Below are 21925 nucleotides of genomic sequence, written 5' to 3' on the forward strand. Positions count from 1 at the left end.
CAAGTAGGGCCCAACGGTTCGCAAAGGAATCCTATTACTGCCTTAATAATTCCTCGCATATTCACACACCAGAAGTCGTTACCAGTAGGTCCTTCCGTACAATCACACACATTTGCATTCACGCACACAAGACCAGTCCATATTTGAAATTCTGCATTTTTGTATCTCATTAGTTATTAATTTCATCAATTTGTATCTGCCTTCATTTCTTAATAAATCTGGGTTTTTATGCCGCTGGCTTTTTCGCATTAATTTTGTTTCTTTATTTATTAACCTCTGTTTAATTTCAGGTAATCAACGTATTGTAACCCTCTATTACTAATATTTTAATTTTTAACTTATCTTTTTTATTATTCTTTAAATCTTATTTTATTTCCCTTTATTGATATTTATTTCCCCCCCCCTTTTTTAATTTTATTTCTGTTTTTTATTTTATCAATTTTTTTGATTGATTTCCTGTTACGTGAGCCCCCCTCACATTTTTTTGTTTATTCTGCCCTAATCCCTTTTTAATTTAGACCAGGCAATCCATGTTGGATCGGCTGTGCTCCCACACAAAATTTTCGTGCCTCCTGTGAGGTTTGAAGTTTTAATACCTCATCGACATCTCCATCCATCATCGTTGTTTCTAACACCGTTGCTCCCACAGATCAACCTTCTCTTAGCTGCCAGGAGTTAAGTCAACGTCGTCAATACTGATAAGATTTGTTTTCTTTTTTCTTTTTGTTGTTACCTCCTTTCACTTTTTTCTTATTAGAATCAGCTTGATTTCAAGACATTTCTTTGTATTAGTTTTTTTTTGGGGGGACCATTAAGGTGGAAAGTGGGTAGTTTTTATTTTATAAACAAGAAGAGGGACGCGTGGTGTTAACGCCATCAGGATGGCAGTTGTAACCTCAAAGAGTTTATCGATAAAGGCAAGGCTATTTTCAGATCGATTAGAAGGTTTGGAAATATGTGTAGGGGGTGCAGACATCGACAAAGTCAGCGCGACTTTACGTTTTAGGGACCTAACCCATAAATTTCAAGAACGTGAGGACTTAAAAGAAGCGCTTAGTGTTGAGAACGGAAAGGTAGTGGAAGTAGAGACGTGGCCAGGCCTCAGCAAGCGGTATTACAAAATAGCCAGCGACATTGCGAAGTTGAATGCTCTTGACGGGAGGAACAATGCGTCTTTAGTAGGTCATGGAGGAGGAATGGGCTCTTCGACCTTCGTAAAACACCAGCGTTTCTTAAAACTTCCTGTAGCGGAACTTCCAAGGTTTAGCGGTGGGCACGAAGAATGGTTGTCGTACAAAAACACTTTTTTGACAATGATCAATTCACGCAGTGACATCGATAAACTGGTCAAGTTTATGTATTTGCGGAATACCTTACAGGGCGAAGCATTGAACAAGATCTCGATTTACACCATCAGCGCGGGGAACTATGACAAGGCTAGAAAAACTCTGGTCGATTCGTACGAGCGTAAGCGTATTCTGATCTCCAAGCATCTTGATGCAATCCTAGACATTCCGCCGTTGAAAACTGCTACGTCCAAGGATTTGTCCATAATGGTTGACAAGGTGAAGCAGCACTTGAATTCGTTGGAGTCTTTTGGTGGTATGGAACCCCCCCGTATGGTCGTTCGTTTGCTTGAGAGGGCCTTACCATCGCCCATTCGTCAAAGATAGGAGGACTCACTTGCGGTAGACGAGCTCCCGAACCTTGAAACATTTTATTCATTCATCAAAGGGGTATTTTCGGGGATGTACACAATAGAGAATGATTGTCCGCAGTTCAAAGACGCCATCGAATCAGCTGGCAAGCCGAATCTGGAACTCAGGAAGGCGAGGAAGACCAACGACGGTGCTCGAATCCTCGTGACTACAGCAGAGCAGCCATGCGTGAAATGCAATCAAGCACACTTGCTGTATCGTTGTCTAGAGTTTGCTACTTTGTCGGTCAAAATTCAGTGGGATTTCGTCAGAACATTTCATTTGTGCTTCAATTATTTGCGTTCGCATGTCGGGAAGTGCAACCTGGGGCATTGCAGGCGATGCGATAAGTACCACACCTTGTTGCATGTGGACCTAAATACTTCCCAGTCAACAGCGAAGTCTGGTGGAACTCTTGGTGAAAATTCGTCCAACAACGCTTCTCACGCATGACTAGGTTTGGATATTTTCAGTGCCGTGTCTAGGTCACTCACATCTCATTTTCTCATGAGCGCGGTCATTTGGGTCAAGTCAAGGAAGAAGAGCTTCATCGCAGGTCGTGCACTGTTGGATACTTGTTCCACTAGTCATTTCGTGACGGAGCGTTTCGTGCAACAACTCCAATTCCAGCTGCAGGCTTGCGAAATGCCCATTAGAGGCTTTGGAGGAAGTGGCTCCATATCGAAGGGGTCTATTGAACTCGTCATTCGTTCACGAATCAATGGATTCCAGAAGACTCTAAATTGCCTTGTAGTCCCCAATATCACCAGCAAGATTGCAAGCGAACCATTTCCACGGGAAGTAATCGATATTCCGCAAAACCTTCAAAAATCAGCTGATCCGCAGTTCCACGTTCCTCGTCCGGTCGACATTCTTATAGACTCAGGTGAGACTCTATCTTTTCTGTCAGTCGGTCAGATTCACTTAGCTCGAGAAAACTACGATCTTTACTTGGAGAAAACGCAGCTAAATTAAGTGGTTGTAGGGGGGATAGACCAAAACCAAGATAGCGTAGATACGTGCAATTTAGTCGAGTTAAACGAACAGCTCACGAAGTTTTAAGAATTAGAAGAGGTTGGTATTCAGTTAGGTTACACCCCATAAGAGACTGTATGCAAAACCCATTATGTCGAAAACACGAGACGCGATAGTAGTGGTCGATAAGTCGTTAGATTACCATTCAAGCAATCAGCTGTACCTCTCGGAGATGTGTGGGCTAAGTCATTTTGACAATTCCAAGCCATGAAACAACGGTTTCTTGGAAACTCTGATTTTCGTGTAGAGTACACTAAGGTTATGCAGGAGTACATCGATTTAGGTCACATGACGCTCGTCAATAATAAAAGTTTTGGAGGGCATTTTATGCCTCACCATGCAGTACTTAAACCATCTAGTACCACCACAAAAACTCGAATGGTGTTCAATGCTTCAGCCAAAACAGATAAAGGCTTCTCCTTGAATGAAATGCTCATGGTGGGACCTAAAATACAGCCGAAACTCTTCGATCACATTTTTCGATTCCGCACTCACACGTTCGTTATCACAGCTGATATAGAGCGTATGTACAGGCAGATCCTTGTCGATGCTCGTAATAGGTTGTATCAGCAAATCTTTTGGTTCCACAAAGGCAGAATTAGGACATTTGAGTTGAACACCGTCACGTTTGGCGTGTCGTCCGCTCTGTTCTTAGCTATTCGTACAATCCATCAATTGCCTGAGGACGAAAAGGCAGATTTTCCAAAGGCCAGTGCCATCTTAAAACGTGATTTTTAGGTAGATGACTTGCTTAGTGGGGCTGATTCAGTAGCAAAAGTCGTACAGATTCGCAACGAACTTATTTAACTGTTGGCTCGTGGGGGATTCAGTATCAGGAAATGGGCTTCGAATCATCAACACGCGTTAGATAATTTAGACGGACGAGTTTTTGGAACAGAGTCTGTCGTCGAGGGAGCTCCTGTAGTAAAGGTGTTAGGACTAACGTGTGATTCCAAGTCCGATGAATTCCTATACATGTTCAATCCAATCAAGTTGCTCGAAACAATCACGAAGAGAAACATCTTGTCAGAAATAGCTCAAGTTTTTGATCCTCTAGGTTTGTTAGGTCCAGTTGTATCCGCAGCCAAGGTTATTATGCAGGAGTATTAAAAATCAAAGGTAGGCTGGGACGAATCTGTACGTCAGGACCTGTTCACCAAGTAGACATCGTTTGCTAAGCAGCTTAACTTATTGAAAGGGGTATCGTTTCCAAGACACCTTCTTTTGTCACACGCTGTCACGATTGTAATCCACGGGTTATGCGACGCCAGTAACGGAGGATATGGGGCTTGATTGTATGTGAGATCAGTGGATAGGTCTGGGAAGGTTCTTGTGCGCTTAGCTTGTGCAAAATCCCGCGTCGCCCCAGTCAAACAAACAACGATTCCTCGACTTGAGTTGTGCGGCGGCTTAACGCTTGTTCGATTGTTCGAGGAGTGTAGGGAATCCTTTCCCTTTGTCATTTACAAGGTCGTATTTTGGTCCGATTCTGAGATCGTGTTGCAGTGGATCAAGAAATCCCCTCAAAGTCTTCGAAGGAAATCGTGTCGCTGAAATCCAGGAGTTTTCATAAACGATAGAGTGGCGTCACATGGCAAGTGAAAACAATTTCGCGGATGTTCTTCCCAGGAGACAAAACCTGGCCAAGTTCGTCGAGAATCGTGAGTGGAAGTCGGAAAAGTCTTGGTTGTATGGTCCAGAATAAGCATGGCCAAATTCAACGAGAAATCACAACATCGATTTACCAGGCTTGAAGGCGTCAACTTGTCTCTTATCGACCTCAAAACCCTCTTATTCTGCAACACCAACTGCGTCAAATTTGTTGTTTCAGGAATCATGCATGAGTCCACCATTCTACAAGCTATCCTCGTCCTACTTTGCGTTAGTTAGCTCCTTGTCTTATTGCTTGCGCTGGCGTCAGGCGTCTGATCAAACCAAGGCACCACTCTCAATTGCAGAAAGGTCTGGAGTAGAAACAAGGCTTTTACTTTTCATCCAACAGGAACAGTTTGGCAAGGAGATTGAGCAGATCAAGGGAACCGGAAGTACAAAGAACACCAAACTGGCTGCATTTGATCCATTCATTGACGCAAACGGTCTACTTTGAGTAGGTGGTCGACTGCGACACGTGCAAATTCCTGATGGTCAGAAGTACCCGATTTTGTTGCCCTCCTATCATCACATGATTGATCTTATCATTAGGGAGGTCCATCATTCTTTGTTGCACGCGGGAATTCAAGGCACGCTGTATAAGAATCGCCAACGCTTTTGGTTGCTAGATGGTAAGAATCAGGTTAGGCGGATCATCAGGCATTGCATTACATGCATTAGGCATCGACCCGTAAATCTTCAGGCCAAAATAAGTGACTTGCCGCGAGCGCGTGTCCAACAAAATGCGGTTTTTAAGCACGTAGGCGTTGATTATTTTGGTCCAATCAACATAAAGGAGAAGAAGTTCCGAAATCAAGTGATTTTACCAGCTTACGGTTGCATTTTCATCTGCATGCCCACAAAGTCCGTCCACATCCGAATAGCTAGCGATATGACCACAAAAGCGTTGCTTGGAGCGTTTAAGAGGTTTATAGGGCAACGAGGAATCTCATCGCACGTATATTCAGATAACGGAACCAATTTCGTAGGTGCAAATAATAAGTTACGCGAAATCTTCAACCTAGTCAACTCAGACTCTTTCCACGATGCAATCAGCAGTTATGCTGCGAAGCAAAACATCAAATGGCATTTCAATCTGCCAGTATCACCACGTTTCGGCGGAATTTGGGAATCCGCGGTAAAATCGTTCAAACATCATCTCAAACGCGTTATCGGAAGGCAATTGCTTACCTTTGAACAACTCAACACCCTTTACATCGAAATCGAATCAATTTTAAATTCACAACCTATCAGTTCAATGTCAAGCGATCCAAACGACCCATCAGCGCTTACACCCGCGCACTTCCTTATTAGTCGTCGTCTTACGATGTTGCCTGATCACGATTTGACCTCCGTTCCAGATAACCAATTACTAGCATGAAAATTCATTGTGAAGGCATGGCAGGACTTTTGGAAACGCTGGCATTCGGAATATCTCAATGAACTTCAAAAAAGGACAAAATGGCTCGAGGGAAAGAGAGAAATAAAGGTCGGATCTGTTGTCATCTTAATGGAGAAATCTCAGTTGAATTGTCATTGGCCACTAAGAGTAGTCATCAAGGTGTATCCTGTGAGCGATGGTGTCGTCAGGGTCGTCAACGTCAAGATAAGGAATGGAATCTACAAACAAAACATCACCAATCTGTGTCCATTGCTTGAAAATCAATAATCACATACAGGTCTTGTGTTGCGCACACTTTACACGAACACATACGATATAACACACAATTTTGCTCGCTTAATCTCGCAACGGAGGGAGCTTGTTTCGTCAAGAGACGAAAATCAAACGGAGCGTTCGTATACGGTTTAACTCAGATACACTTTTTCTCTCATGTCTTCTCTACGCCCGCTTAAGCTCATCACTGGTTGGCTTGCGGCTAGCTAATGTACTAGTGGCTGTGTACAAGTGGGTGGGGCGTTGAGACTTTAAGCGTGTGCTTGTTGGCTCTCACTCGCTCTATTGCTTTTTGCACGCCTAACCGCACGCATCTCCTCTGCTACCAACGCCTGCATTTTGCTGCTTTCCCGCTTCCAGGTCATCGTGCACCAGGAGTCGACGGCTGTACCAGACGCTTCCCACCAGAGGACCACGCCAACGCTGAGTCACCTCATCCTTTTATTATACTTGCTCTTATACTTTCAATCATTTAACCTTTCCCACATTCTCTCCTAATATTCTGCATATCTCCGCATACTCAACCCCTTTCCACGTCTTCCTCTATCTCTCTCTCTCTCTTTCTCTCTGCTGAACTATTGCTCCTATACGTCTGACATTGTCTATCTAACCCTTTCCTATTTAATATAAATCTATATCTCTCTAAACTTTATACTATCTTTAACTTTGTTTTCAAGCTATTTCCTACTTGTTGCTACCTCTCTATTTCTTTACATTCTACATACTTAGTTTTATTTCATCCATTTTCCCATTCTTTCTCGCTCGTGCACGCTCTACATCTTCATTCAACCCTTTCCCAGTGGCTGTACGTTCCACCTCTCTCTCTCTCTCTCTACTTCTCTGTAGTCCGCCATTTTGCTACTATAACCAGGGTATATTTTACATCCTCGCCAACCCAACCAACTTGCTATCACTCTCTCCACTTGCATAAGTTTGTTCGCGTCGTTAGTCCTGTACGCCTCTCGAGACGGAATAGTTAACTTGTCGCCCGATCCATTGATCGCAGCGCCAGCTGCGTCTGAACTCTCGCAAGGGGCAGTTCCGCATTTCCGGACGTCAGTCCGCTTTTACCAGCCTTGCACTGACTCGTGCGACCGAGCAGGGTTCGCCGGTTTACAAAGGAATCCTATTCCTGCCTTTATTAATTCCTCACATACTCACACACCGGAAGTCATTACCAGAAGGTTCTTCCGTAGAAGCACACACATTCGCATTTACTCACACAAGACCAGTCCGCATTCGAAATTCCGCATTTTCGTATCTCATTAGTTATCAATTTCATCAATTTGTATCTGCCTTTGTTTCTTAATAAATCTGGGTTTTTATGCCACTGGCTTTTTCCCATTAAATTTGCTTCTTTATTTATTAACCTCTGTTCAATTTCAGGTAATTAACGTAGTATAACCCCCAATTACTAATATTTTTATTCTCAACTTATTTTTTTTATTATTTTTTTTGTTTATTGTTCTTCCCTTTATTTAAATTTATTTCCCCGCCCTTTTTTAATTTTTCTTCTGTTTCTTATTTTATCTTTTTTTTTTAATAATTTCTTGTTACACGAGCCCCCTCCTCCTTTTTTTGTTCATCCTGCCCTAATCTCTTTTTAATTTGGACCAGGCAATCCATGTTGGATCAGCTGTGCTCCCACACGACATTTTACGTATGCATTAAAATTCATACTCATATATTATAAATGTAAAAAAAAACTATTAAACGCTTTTTCCTATCTCAAATTGCAAATTAGATACAGTTCTATTCGTTAATAAATCTCATTTAAGGCATATATGATGTTTTCATTATATTTACAAGGCTTAAGGCGTGATAATGCTTGTTCTTTAATTTTTTAATTACTTGCAATTTTTTAAAATTATCTCAACATAATTAGGGGTTTAATGAAATGATCTAAAATAAACGAAATTAAAGTTTTGAACTTTAATTTGTTTGTTGCACAGTTTACTTATGCTTATTGAATACATTTAAGATCATTTTTATAATAAAACTTGGTGCTATTATTTGACAATTTTTATATTTTTTATTGCAATAGTGCAATTCGTACAATCAGGCTTACTTAAAGTAACTACTTTTTTTTTGCCTCAACAGTTAAAAATGCTTTTTTTAGCGATCCACAAAATTTAGTTAAGTATCTTAATAATGATTCTAACTTATTAACAATGCTGGGATCCACAAACCTCCATATACATATATTTAAATCCTGGGGTCTACAAACCCCTATATAACAATCTTGGGGCTCACAAACTGCCATGAATGTAATTTATGTACGGCATTTGTGGTGCCCGGGTGCCACAAGCAGTGATAACAAAAAAGTTTGTGGGCCCTGGGAACCACAAACAGTATTGGGAATCATAAACCTCGATTAATTAATTTTTGCGCACCACAAACGGTGACTTACATATATATGTGCATATAAATATATATATATATATATGTATATATATATATATATACACGCAAAGAAATCATTTATATCGTTAATAAATGACATGTTGCCATTATTTGCTTATTTAATTCGAAATAAGCACCTTTAAGACCATTAAAATCGTTTGGTTTGCAATGTATGTATATTGATCCTTTATAATGTATTGATTAATTTGATAAATCAATTGTATAAAGATTCAACTTTTTGACTTATTTGCTTCTTAAAATTGAAGTAAGTGGCCGTAAATATTATTAAAACAATATGTTACTCAAAATATACATATTTAATAAAAGTACACAATTTATTTGTGAATTAAGTAATTATTAGTATAATTATTTAAAATTTTAACATAATTGTTTTATTCGATTCAAAATAAGTGCCGTTAAAAACTATTGATACGTCCTGAAACTCTATTGTACATATTTATTTTTATAATTTATTTATTTATTAAATTATTTATTTATAACAGTAACTATCAGCAATATTTTATTGCAATTAAAATAGGTGCTTACGTTTAAAAAAAACTGTCTGTATTTTATATATTCAAATGCATAAAATATTTATATTTGATACGTAATAACGTGCCTTATCTGATTTCATCAACATAACCATATCTATGCAAAGTAGATTCTTTTTTTTTCAATTTATTATTTAGAAAATATATTTATTATTTGTAAGATCAATTAAACAATTTTCTTACTTAGAACTGTGTTTCTAGTAGCATAATAAATATAGACTAACAGAATTACAGATATATTAACACCTCGATAGCCCTGCCGTCCAAATGCTTGGCTATTAATCAACAGGTCATGTGATCCAAACCGAGTCGCTTTTCTTTTTTATTTTATTTTTTATATTTTTTTTTATTATTTAGAAGAAAGAGACTTCCAGTAAGCGACTTTTATTTTACAAGAATCTCTCGTTCTTCAAACTCCAGCCCCCAAAACACGAGACATAAAGAACTTCGTTATGAAAAAACCCTGATGGCAATGGAAATCAAACCCAAGATTGCAAAATTACCAACTCAGTGGCATAGGCCTTAGCTACCTGAGCCACCAAAATGATGCTGAGTATAAGATTAGGAGCCACATATATTCATTGATAATCCCCGCAGTTTATCCTACAGCTCATAACAATTACAACGAGTGAAAGCAATAAGTTGCATTTAAGGTGGTTATTATAGCAGCACTGCCAACCGTAAAAAACAGTTAAAGCTGAATGTTTTTCCAACACATTACTATTACATAAAATATCACAATAAAATACAAAAGAAGAAGGAAAAAGATTAAGAATAAATGCCTTGCAATCGAAAGTCTTTGCATATAATTTATACAAGTAAAAGCATTACGTGTCACGATTTAATTGTCGTAAAATCATGTAAGTAGTCTCTGTCAAATTTGCATGGTATACAAAACTTTAAAAGCAAATAAAAGGATTTTTTTTTTATAGTCACCAGAAATTTTTTCACTACTACCCCCTTAACTTCTTCAATCTTAAAACATTAGATTGGGGCAAGTTAGTTTGATAGCATACACTTATGGTTAACGAATGGCGAGAAAAACTCGTTAGCCTCATCACAGTCAGAAGGTTACCTACCGTTGCTTGCTTTCCCTGTAGGCATATATAGCTATTTAGCAATATTTTATAATTGACAGTACGCTTTAAAACTTTTTTCATGCAGCTAATCTAACGGGTATGAGTATGTTAATTTGTGTAGACAAATATCATTATTTGTTTTCTTATTATTTTAAGCAGAAACTAAAGAAATTCAGAAAAATATTTTTTAAATTGCCAGCTCTAAATATCCAGTATCAAATAATACTTAAAAAAATCGAATTATCAATACACCACAAGTTATAGTCATTGATTCATTGAACTTGTCTCTTTAAGTAACATCTAATGTAAATGACTTTAACAACATCAGTGAAAACTCAGGTTGGTATAGAAAATATACAGCTGTCATAAATATTCGCTTTAGTGTAATGATAATAAAATATTCTATTACTGACTCATTAACGGTACATATGTTTGAAAAAATTGAATTTTTTTATAATACTTGAAAATGCAGGACTAAGTTTTTATTATTGACCTCATGGACTGTTATAATACTTTTAAGAGTTGAGTCCATACAATTATACTCAGGGAGTAATTTCTACAAGCATTGGAGGACCTTTTTTTAAGAAATTACAAACGTGAAAATAATCCTAGCTATCGGCTTGCATTGCAACAAACAAATAAGTTAGAGTACGTTAAGACTCTGAAAATAGTATTTTATGTCATCTATCACGAAATATTCAAGAGTGAATTATTTTAGTAAGTAGTTATTGTTTGTCATACTAACTTCATTAAAATGCCCTTTCTTTTTATCGTTACATGTCTTATTTGTAAATGTTTCATGTTTTCAAAACAGTATTAGCCCTGATAGGTTGAATTGGTCAGCAGAATAAGCCCACTTGAAATTCCTTGAAATCTTAAAAGATTCTTTTTATAGGCGTGCCACAAAAAATAAATTTACATCTGGGGCATAATGAAATAAAGACTGTGCTCTCAGAGAATGCATAAAACTAATTGGAGACATAGAATCTACAAGCTTTAGGAGGTCTCATACGAATAATGGTTAATAATATCTAATAATTTTGGACCATTTCAGATAAAATTTTTTTTTGTTAATGTATTATAATTTTTTATTAAATATTACTTTCATTAGCACCACCCGAAAAAATTTTTAAGGAGTTGATGAAAAGTGCCAATCTTATCGATGAAAGGTACAAAGACGTTTAGGTATCTGCAGCACAAAAAGAAAAGTTGGAATTCGTTTCTGCCTGAGAAATTGATGATATATTAGCATTTTTTGCCAACCTTTCAACATCCTTTGAAATATTTCTTGGTAATTATTATTTTGCAATGCTGCTTATTTATGCAACAGTTATTCAAGATAGTATAGACAATTTTTTTTTCAGCTAGAACATAATTACAAACTAGAATATAAAAATGACAATCTGTTTGCCACAAACTGGCAAAAATTTAGTAATCTGATTATTTAAGCAGCGTGTTTTCGTAATGATTTTGTGGTAGAAAAAAATTTATTTCAATACTTTTTAAAAAATGAAAAGAATAAGGTCGTAAAAAATGAGTTAGGAAATACTGTTTACGGTTATGTACTGTTTAAAGTTCCTATCGTTTTCTTCAAATAACAATGATTTTTATTTTTATAAAAAATCCTAAGGTTCTTGCTCTCCTTGTTTCAAAATTTTTATCTCAAGAAATTAACAACCTTACGAAAAAAAGTAAATATTGGAGTCCAGAAAAATCATTGATATTCTAAGCTTTCGTATATCATCTTAAGGTACGGTATCTTAAGTATTTTTTGTAAATATACTTCTCATTTTAAAAACTAGGATACTCTAAGCCTTAATTGTGTTATTAAATGTAAGTTGAAGGATTAAAAGTAATTATAAGACTTAACAAATATCGTTCAACAATGGTTCTTAAGTCGTGCCTTACATATAATAACGTCTCATACGAAAACTTTTACAGTTGGAGTGTGGCGTCTCACATCTCTCGCGCTTCAGGCTCTACTCGCCAGGTGGCCAAGCCCCTAATAATCAACTCCCGTCAAGCGGCGAAATTCCCACACGATTACTATATAAGCGCGATCGAGTTAATCTGAGCCCACACCTTTTCTGTGTCTAAGGCAGGAAGCACGTCATCAGCCTTACTGATGAGTCCTGGCGTGCTCTCGGGACGAAACATCTTTTTCTCTCTCAAGAAGTTGACACACATTCCTACATTGGTGACCCCGACAAAGAACAAACCGCAACCTTCTGATACTCTTACGCATCTCCGCATCCTCCACGCCGGGTACACGCAAATCACAGCTAATCCCCACACACTTTGCTCATCGCACAACAGTTGCTCATACATGGCAACGCGCGTCACATCGTGGCTAGAGCATCATCTGCTCACCTCTCCAAGGACTCCTGCAACAGAGCGTGGAAGACGCGGAGGTCCAACGAAGACTTCTTCTCAACATCTTTCTCCCTCTCATGCCTTCACACCCTCGACTTTCATATCGTCACTTCCTCCCGGTTACACCATCGTCGTGACTAGGCGGGGAATAATGTGGCGTCTCACATCTCTCGCGCTTTAGGCTCTACTCGCCAGGTGGCCAAGCCCCTAATAATTAACTCCCGTCAAGCGGCGAAATTCCCGCACGATTACTATATAAGCGCGATCGAGTCAATCTGAGCCCACACCTTTTCTGTGTCTAAGGCAGGAAGCACGTCATCAGCCTTACTGATCAGTCCTGGCGTGCTCTCGGGACGAAACATCTTTTTCTCTCTTAAGTAGTTGACACACTTTCCTACATTGGTGACCCCGACCAAGAACAAACCGCAACCTTCTGATACTCTTACGCATCTTCGCATCCTCTACGCCGGGTACACGCAAATCACAGCTAATCTCCACACACTTCGCTTATCGCACAACAGTTGCTCATACACGGCAACGCGCGTCACATCGTGGCTAGAGCATCATCTGCTCGCCTCTTCCAGGACTCCCGCAACAGAGCGTGGAAGACGCGGAGATCCAACGAAGACACCTTCTCAACATCTTTCTCCCTCTCATGCCTTCACACCCTCGACTTTCATATCGTCACTACCTCCCGGTTACACCATCGTCGTGACTAGGCAAGGAATGATGTGGCGTCTCACATCTCTCGCGCTTCAGGCTCTACTCACCAGGTGGCCAAGCCCCTAATAATCAACTCCCGTCAAGCGGCGAAATTCCCGCACGATTACTATATAAGCGCAATCGAGTTAATAACAAATTTATACAACATTTTTTTTTATAAAAACAAAAAAAATATGATGAGTGGCATGTGTTACGTGGGAAAACCGAAAGGTAAGAAGGTGCTTCGCAAGAACGATCAAAAGCTTGGAACCTTAAGGACCTTTATTTAAGATACCTATTTATGAGGCAAAGACGCGTGTGTGTTCCCTATTAATTGTCCGATCTCTCCGAGTGTTTTCCTCGATCTCCCTGTCTGCCCGAGTATTCCGCGAAGCGGGCTTCTGTTTATGACCACTTTACATTGAGTGTGGTTTTACAATGTGTTTTTTTTATTTTTATTTATTTTTTATACTTTCACTTGCGCTTTTTTATCAAAAAAGAAAGGAAAAAAATTTCGTACAACCTTATCATCAAAAGAAAACAAAATTTTATTGTCCTAAGGACTGTGCCCCTCGGTATATCCGAGCAACTCATAGCGCTCATTCTCATTTTTTCATTGTTAAAATGGTATTTGTTGTTATTATACTTATAACATTACTATTATTATCATTATTATTATTATTATTATTATTATCGCTACAACTACCAGTTTTTTTTTTTTTTTTTTTTTTTTTTTACTTACAGTGATTTTTTCGACACTACATACTTAAAAAAAAATTCTTTTCTAGTTCAATAGTTTCATCCTTCGGACTGCGCCCTCCGATATAATTAAGCAACTCCCGGCGCTCATCACTGAGGCTCACAAATTCTAATTTTGGTCACCGACAATTCTAGTATCCGTCTAGAGGATCGCAGTTACCTTTCTTCTCTGAGTTCTACTGTCGGTGTGGTTTGAATTACTGCTAATTTTCGTGCTTCTTCTTAAACCTTTTGTTTTCCTGTGAACATATTATAACATATCAGTAGTAGGGCTCTCCCGATGGAGAAGGCACTTATACATAAGAAAAAAAAGCCACATGCCGAATTCATTAATCCTGTAATATATGAAGCTGTTAGCTATTAGTTACCAACCCTAATTTCTGTGGTAAATACTTGTCCTAACACTTCTTATACTTCATCGATAGGTTTTTATTTAAATGTATTACCGTATGTACCATACCCTTTCTCTTATGTTTTCCCTTTACTTGGTTAGCGTTGAGCTGCGAGTGTGGCTCTTCCCTCACAAATGAAGTATATAATAATAAACGTTCATTTTTAATTCTCTTTCTTAACTTTTTTTGTGCAATTGTTGTAATTTGTTTTAGTGTCTTTGTCAATGAGGGTATTTTTCTTCTAGTTAAAGAAATTCTCCTTCGTAAATACATTTTATTACGTTATCTTTTATTTTGCTTCGGCTCTAAGTGCGCATGTTAGTCGGTTATTGAGTTTGTGAATAGTCGAATATAATATAATGCGCTCTATTTTACCTGAGGGGTCGTATAACATATTCAAGAACACTGTAGAGTCAAATAGTTTGACGAGTGGTTGCCTTACATTTCACTAGTATATTTTTTTGGTCGAGACAAGCTTGGAGGTATGAATTAAAAAAAATTATTTTCTGGCATTGAAGTTTTGACCCGTATCGTACATATTTCTAATACTTTTCACCCATACATTTATTTATATAATGTTTTCCTGATACTCCTCTTATCTCTTTTCTTATGTGGTCAGATTTAGGAAAGGATTTATAAGGGTATTTCTTTGTCAACAATCACTCTTGACGTATTTGCTGAGTTAGTTCGCTGCTTTTTCGATATTCTTTTTTTTTTTTTTTTTTTTCTTTTTTTTACAACAACAAAGCTTTCATTTTTTCTCTCTAATGTCTAGAGAAAGTGTGCTTTTTAAAATGTTTGCGTGGCGACTGAATTCTCAAAGCTGAGCTTCAACTCTACTTGCGTCACAGCGTGATTTTTTTTTTTTTGTGCCAGTAGAATCTTCTTGTGTGGTCCTTATGGATGCAATTTAATTTTTTTCTTTCTTGCAAAAGCAGGAGCAGCTTGCGTACACTACCGCGCAATGTCGTTGTGTAAGTGACAGCTTATGTTATGGCAAGCGTCTTTTATTTTTTTTCAGTTAAGCATGCGGGTTGTAGATTCGTATGCCTTTTTTCCAATATCGACGACCCTGTTTGCATGACGATGGCCTAGTAACGTTGTCCTTTGATGGTTAAGTTCTCAGAAACACTGCCGCACACTGGGTGTGGTCGATTATTCCTCTCGAACGTAGAGCGGTGATCTAGGTGCATTATTTTTTGTCTCCCTTACATGAACGATTAAGTACTGGTCCATGTAGTTTTTTGCAAAATTATGCTAACTTTGAAGTGGACAGTTTGACGAACGGGCTATTCGTTAATTTAGACATGGTAGTCAATTCTATATCCCGTTACGATTATGTGTGGCGTTTCAGGTGTTGTGGTTATCAGTATATCATGATGGTAGGAGTGGGATTGTTTCTAATGAAGAACGATAGCAGGAAGTAAGAAGAGGAGGTTTAATCCCTCATACTCGACGTGGGCTCGTGGGCCTTTTTAAAGAATAGTTTCATTTTTTCTGAAATTGTTTTATTTATTTTTTTTATCATTCCTCTATGCTCCTCTCTACCTAGCCATAATTGCTAAAATTTTTTTTTTTTTTATATATATATATTTTTTTTTTTTTCCAATAATGAAGTCAATTGGGTAATCAAGAATGAAATTATTTTAATTTACAAGTATATGACAGATTATAAGTCTGTTTTTTCTTTTTTATTTGTCTCTACCATGCGTAATTTGTACATTTAGCCTGTGAGTTAATTCTACTCCTATTGAGTACGTCTACTCACTAGAGAGTGCCACACGCGCTCCTCATTCGCTTTGCTTTTTTTTTCATTGACATTACATTAAATTACAATTAATTAATATTATTAATGCTTTGTTCATGCGTATCTATCCATTGGAGTTGTGGTTTTTTTTGAAAATCTAAGTGTAACGTATGTGAATATCTAGTTTGCGGCGCATCCGGGGCTGCGAAAAAAATTTTATCGTAAACCTAATTAATCCCACTCTTTTCGTCATATTTTCGCACTGCGTACGGGGGCCGCAAAAATTTTAGAAATCTGAATTTTTGTACGTATTTTGACAATGGTCTATCTCCACAAGGGGGTGAGTTATTTGTCAGAATATCTGTTGGTTGCGCAGTAAACTTATTTCATATTTTCTTTTCGTATAATTTGTTGCTCACTCGCGGCTCGTCTGAGGGCCGCGAATTCATGAGAACTAACGCTTGTCGCTATATATATGTATTATACACTAATGTTTCTGTTTATCCTGTCTTCCTCTACAATATACTATGTCGGTATACTAGCTTTATTCTTCTTATATCTAGTATTCCTTCTGTCATTATTATTGTTAATGTTACTATCATTATTATAAATATTGTTACAACTATCGTCGTTGTATTCTCTTCAGTCAATGGCTAACCGTTGCTTTGAGTATCCGGCGGGGGTGGTGGTTCAGGTGGGGGCCTTATGCGCTTTTCGTTAGGCTTACACAGGTCAATCGTTATTCCCGGCCTTCCCTCTACATCTTGCATTTTCATGCCAATCATTACTAGAGCCCGTAATTCATCGGACCTTCCCTCTAATAAATTATGTATGTTCGGCTCTCCTTGTTTATTGGACTTAATTAGATTCCCTATATGTTCTTTTTCTTCCTTGTTGCAACTAGCTGTGGCTACGAGTTGCATTATTTTGTCTACCCGTTTTTTTTTCTCTAGCTCCCCTTCGTTTTTTGTAAAAATTTTAATTTTTTTCTTGTCATCTCTTTTTTCTTTATCAATCAATCTTGTCATTGCTTCCTCCAAGCTTTTGACGTTGTCCCCTTCGACATTCTCTGCGCGCTTCTGATAAATTTCCTCATATTCTAGCAGCTCTACTTCCGGAATAGGCACATATTTTATTTCGTTACTTGTATTAATGCACTCTGCGACTATTTTACCATTGACATTCCTGGCTATAAAGTTCCCGAACAATATTCCTTCCTCCATTTCTTGGAGGGGTTTCCAGCCATTTTCTGAATTATTTTTGCTTTTTCTTATTCGCGCCTAAATTATTTGCCTCGATCTCGCAGATATTTTAAAACACTCTGGCCTTAACAGTGGTACCTCTACGCTATCCAATTTAATCGTATTCTCGGTGGCGCTTATCTGGCCCCGGTATCGCTTAAAAATATCCCACCCTATGATTCCTTCCGCGTCAATTGGGAAGTCATGGGGGACAACATGTAATGTGCACTCTAATCCGTGCAACTGAGCCTGTACTGTGCCCAACGTTTTGCGTGCTCCGTGAGTCACGTCAATAATAGCTACTTGATACCTCCTGTCTATTAGCATGTCTGTGCTTAGAAAATCAACCTTTACAATCGAAATCTCTGCACCTGTATCTGCTTAAAAAGTCGCCTTTTCATTCTTTAACTGTGGTCCCTGTAACTGAACCGATGGTGGCATATGCCCTGTTCTCACGAGTTTTATAGTTATCTTGGGAAGCTGCTCTATTTCTTTGTCGCGCTCTAAAAGCTTGGGTTCATCATTATCTACATGTGTGTCCGGCGCCTATGTCCGATTACTCTTCTTGCGGGCTCTCCTGCCTTTTCTTGTGTGTTTTCCGCTCCGTTTTATCGGAGTGGTATCCAGCTGTGCCGTATTACTTTCTATTTTTTCTTGCACTGTGTAAGTACTTGGACTGTCGTTGTGCGTCTTCTTCTCCACTATCTCTTTCTCCGTCTTTTGCTGCCTCTCTCTCACACATTCTTTTTCACTGGACACACTTTTTTTTTTCTATCTCTTTCTCTAGTTGATGCCCGACGTTTGGGGAGCACGCCAAACATCTTGCGAGTTTGAAGCTGCCGGTAGGTCCCTCCTATTGTCAGGGCCGTATGCGTTGTTTTCTCGATGCTGTGGGCCCCTATCCCGTTGGTGCTTTTGCTTCATTGGGTCCCTATTATAGCCGTCCCTACTGTCTTGATTTTTATAGTTGTTACCATAACGGTTGAATGATTTCCTGTTGTTGTTATTATACTGGTCACTGTAGCTGCGGTTGGTGTTATAATTGCTCCCTGTAGGGTTGTAGTTATTATACCTGTTATTGTAATCACTTCTGTCATAGTTGTTGTTATTTTTATTATTTTTATTGTTATTTCTATTATTCTAGTTATTATTCCTACAATTGTAATTATTACTCCTGTTATATTGTTCCGCTGGGCCATAATTATAGCCCCTGTTGTAATTATTGTAATTATTGTTATTAAAGTTATCATTTTCACCCCTATAATTATAGGCATTTCTGTTGGTATGAGTATTATTCACGGGTTGGTTATTTCCCTCGTTTCGCCGTCTTTCCTCTTCCTCTATGTCTTGCATACGTAAGCGACAGTCTCTCGCGTAGTGTTTTGGTCTCTGACAATAACTGCAATTTCCTCTTAACTCTCTTCCATTGTCTTGCGAAGTTTTTCTGTCATTGATTACTGCTAGTAATTTTTGGCATTCCTCGACTGAATGCCCGGTTAGGCCGTCGCAATATATACAGCGTTTTACTTTTGCTGCGGTCCCTTGTGCCCTGTTAGTGATTTCTGTTGTGTTATTCTCCTTACTTGCTAGGTTTTTAGTGGCCCTCGCTCGGTTGTTGCCTTATTGTATGCAGGCAGTGCACTTACTGGTCATGCGTGCCGTAGACTGAGGTCACTCTCTATTTTTTAACGCCTCTATGATAACTTCACAGAGAGTCCTCGGATTTAATTAAGCTTGTGATTTTGCACCTGTATGTTGGGTGCAACCCATATGTAAATTGTTTGACTGCTTCTGCCTCCACGCCTTCCTTTAGGATCTGCTTTTGAATCAGCAGTAAGCTTGGATTCGAATCGTGCAGCATCGTGAGCCTGTTATATAATCGTTGTACCCTTCCGCCGTAATCTTCTATCGATTCCCGATTTTGCTGCATGATTATCTTCAATTGTGCCATTAAAGTGTCCGAATTATTTATACTCCCATATCTGTTCAAAAGTTCCCGAAGAAATTCCTGGACCATGGCGAATAAAGCCAATCTAGGCGCGAAATGCTCAGCTGCTTTTCCCTTTAGTCTTCTTGCAATGGTTCCAAGTAAAAATAATTAATATTCTGGACCGATCATTTGAGCAGTCATTCTTACCATTCTTTCGAATAGCGGCAGATTGATTGGGTCGCCGTCGAAGAACGGGATGCTATTTGCCATGTGGCTGAGCGTGGGCAGAATGTTTTGTTGTAAATTCTGCGGTCTGCGTGGATGGTTATGATTACCCGTAGCTTGCATATTTTCTGTATATAGGCCCATGGTTGGTGCTATATTATCCCTATCGCTATGTTCATTAAAATCGGTCCAGTATGTGTAATTATTAGTCAACGGTGGTTCTGCTGCCATATACACGAATTCCTTTATTTTTCCAGGTTCTTTGTTAATATCTCTTAATCCGTCCCACAGCTGTTGAGCATGTTAGTCTCTCGTCTTGGAGTTTCTTGTGCCTTGATATTCGTAACGGGGTGTAATGTGAATCGGCCACTCTTGTTTCTCTGGCATGCTCTATTGTGTTGATAACATATTTGTTTTATTTTTTCGAGTTCCACGTATTTTTTCAGTTTCTCTTAAGCTTCGCTCGATGACTCGTTTGCCAGGAAGAGGGTCCATTTCTTTATTTATACGTCCTGTGTTTGCGTTTGTGTCACACAATATATCCCTTTCATCTCTTATCGTCGGTGACGGATTTCGGCTGGTCTCAGTGTTTGGCTCATGTGGCACGTTCACTTCCTCTGCTCTTTTTAGTTTTGCTTTTATCTTTGAAAATAAACTCATGACTATCGCTTTTGTTTCTTCGTCCAGGGCATCTAGTTTCTGGCACCCCTCGGGTTCCAGCTCCAATTCCAACATTCGTTCCGTCATATTTTCCTTTGTTTACTATTGGGCTCTGGCCTGTACAAGTCTGCCGTCATATTATTTTTTGGGCCTCCACTATCACTCTCTGACTTATGGACATTGTCGCGTAGATGAATCTTTTTTTTTTCTTTTATTTTATTTTTCTTTTTTTTTCTCTTTTATATATGTATTTCTATGTGTCATATCCTCCTTTTTGGTTCCGATAAGGTGTATTTATTCTCCTAGCAACGGCGCTGCATTTAATTACCTGTGTCACAGCTTAACAATAATCGAGTGGAAGGAGTAGTGACAGGCGAGATAAGAAAATAAAAGAGCAGCGTTCGTCTTTTACTAGCTCTCTTTAATTTTGGCCCTTTCTTTGTTTAGTGATAACTAGGAAGAAATATTATTTAGGGAATATCTGCAGTCTGTTTTGTTAATAAGAATTATAATAATGAAATTAGTGGTGTATATGGGTGCCGGTTATTATTATTATATTATTATTTTCGGATATTTCCTATATCTGTGGAAGCCTACTTATAAATTCCCTCTGTTTTATGTTTGATATGCCCAAATTTTTCTAATCTGCTGTTTGTTTAAGTCTGTTGTCTCGCACGATTTCTCTTCGGGTTCTAAGAGTGAGAAAAAAAAACGCCAAACACGGAGTGCGGACGTGATAATAAGTATCAATCCAGAAACAAAAATTTTCTACGACTTTATTTTTGCCTAATAAGTGCCTTCCCTCTTTTCCCCGGGGAGTAAGGTATAAAATTAATTTTATTATAAATGGACTTACGTTCTCGTTGATATGCACACCAGTAGAAATAAGATTTTGAAAATCATCTCTTTTCAGCGCTTGCCGCTTGTCTCCTTGATCCTTGATCCTGTGATTATCGGCAGTTGGTGTCCTAGTTCTGTTTTCCTGCGGGTTGCTGTCACCGTCGCATGCAGAATATCACTGCTCCTGTCCTTTTTGATCGGCTTCTCGGCTCCTCGATTTTTGATCGTTGTATTCTCGCGGCACTGCACTATGTGTGCTTCTCGGCGTGCAAAAAAAAATTTGGACTCTTACCAAACCCCACACCTAGCACCAAAACTGTTACGTGGGAAAACCGAAAGGTAAGGAGGTGCTTTGCGAGAACGATCAAAACCTTGGAACCTTAAAGACCTTTATTCAAGATACTTATTTATAAGGCAAAGACGCGTGTGTGTTCCCAATTAATTGTCCGATCTCTCCGAACGTTCTCCTCGATCTCCCTGTCTGCCCGAGTATTCCCTTCATTCTGTGGATTTTGAAGCTTGCCAGGCCTTATATTACCTCGTTCCCCTCCTGTCGGTACCCTCTTGATAAGGTAGCTTCGTGGTCACCAGGGGGAGTTAGTATGATATGCCTAGCATATCGTACGTAACACATGCTTAAAATTACAAAATCAGCTACTCACAAAAATACAACTTTTTTATACAATATTCATTAATATTTTGAGAAACTAAATACCTACGTTATAATAAAATGCCAATTCACTTATGTATAATTATTTAATATATGAATTATTCGTTATGGTCACTTTTAAAGATAACTTTTAGCTATAAATGGAAACATTATTGTTAGATTTTTTCTGTAAAATGAGATCTTCTAAAATGACTAAATCTTTTTTAATGTTATAAAAATGTCAACTGTAATTAATGGTATGTCAATGTTTGTAAACATGTATAACTTCATGTTTTAGTAATTAACTGCATCCAGTT

At 38.4% G+C, this 21925-nt stretch overlaps 1 protein-coding gene across 1 annotated transcript; it reads left to right on the forward strand.

Moving 5' to 3' along the window:
• Nucleotides 1-881: 881 nt before the first annotated feature.
• On the forward strand, nucleotides 882-1673 carry LOC149373738 (uncharacterized). Its single transcript, XM_089595785.1, has one exon. It carries the CDS (start codon nucleotides 882-884, stop codon nucleotides 1671-1673), a length of 792 nt encoding a protein of 263 aa, XP_089451911.1.
• Nucleotides 1674-21925: the final 20252 nt, after the last annotated feature.

The sequence above is a fragment of the Copidosoma floridanum genome, unplaced genomic scaffold (genome assembly GCF_036245765.1).
Source record: "Copidosoma floridanum isolate Cflo_tuat_1 unplaced genomic scaffold, Cflo_Japanese_pri ptg000028l, whole genome shotgun sequence".
Taxonomy (NCBI): Eukaryota; Metazoa; Arthropoda; class Insecta; order Hymenoptera; family Encyrtidae; genus Copidosoma; species Copidosoma floridanum.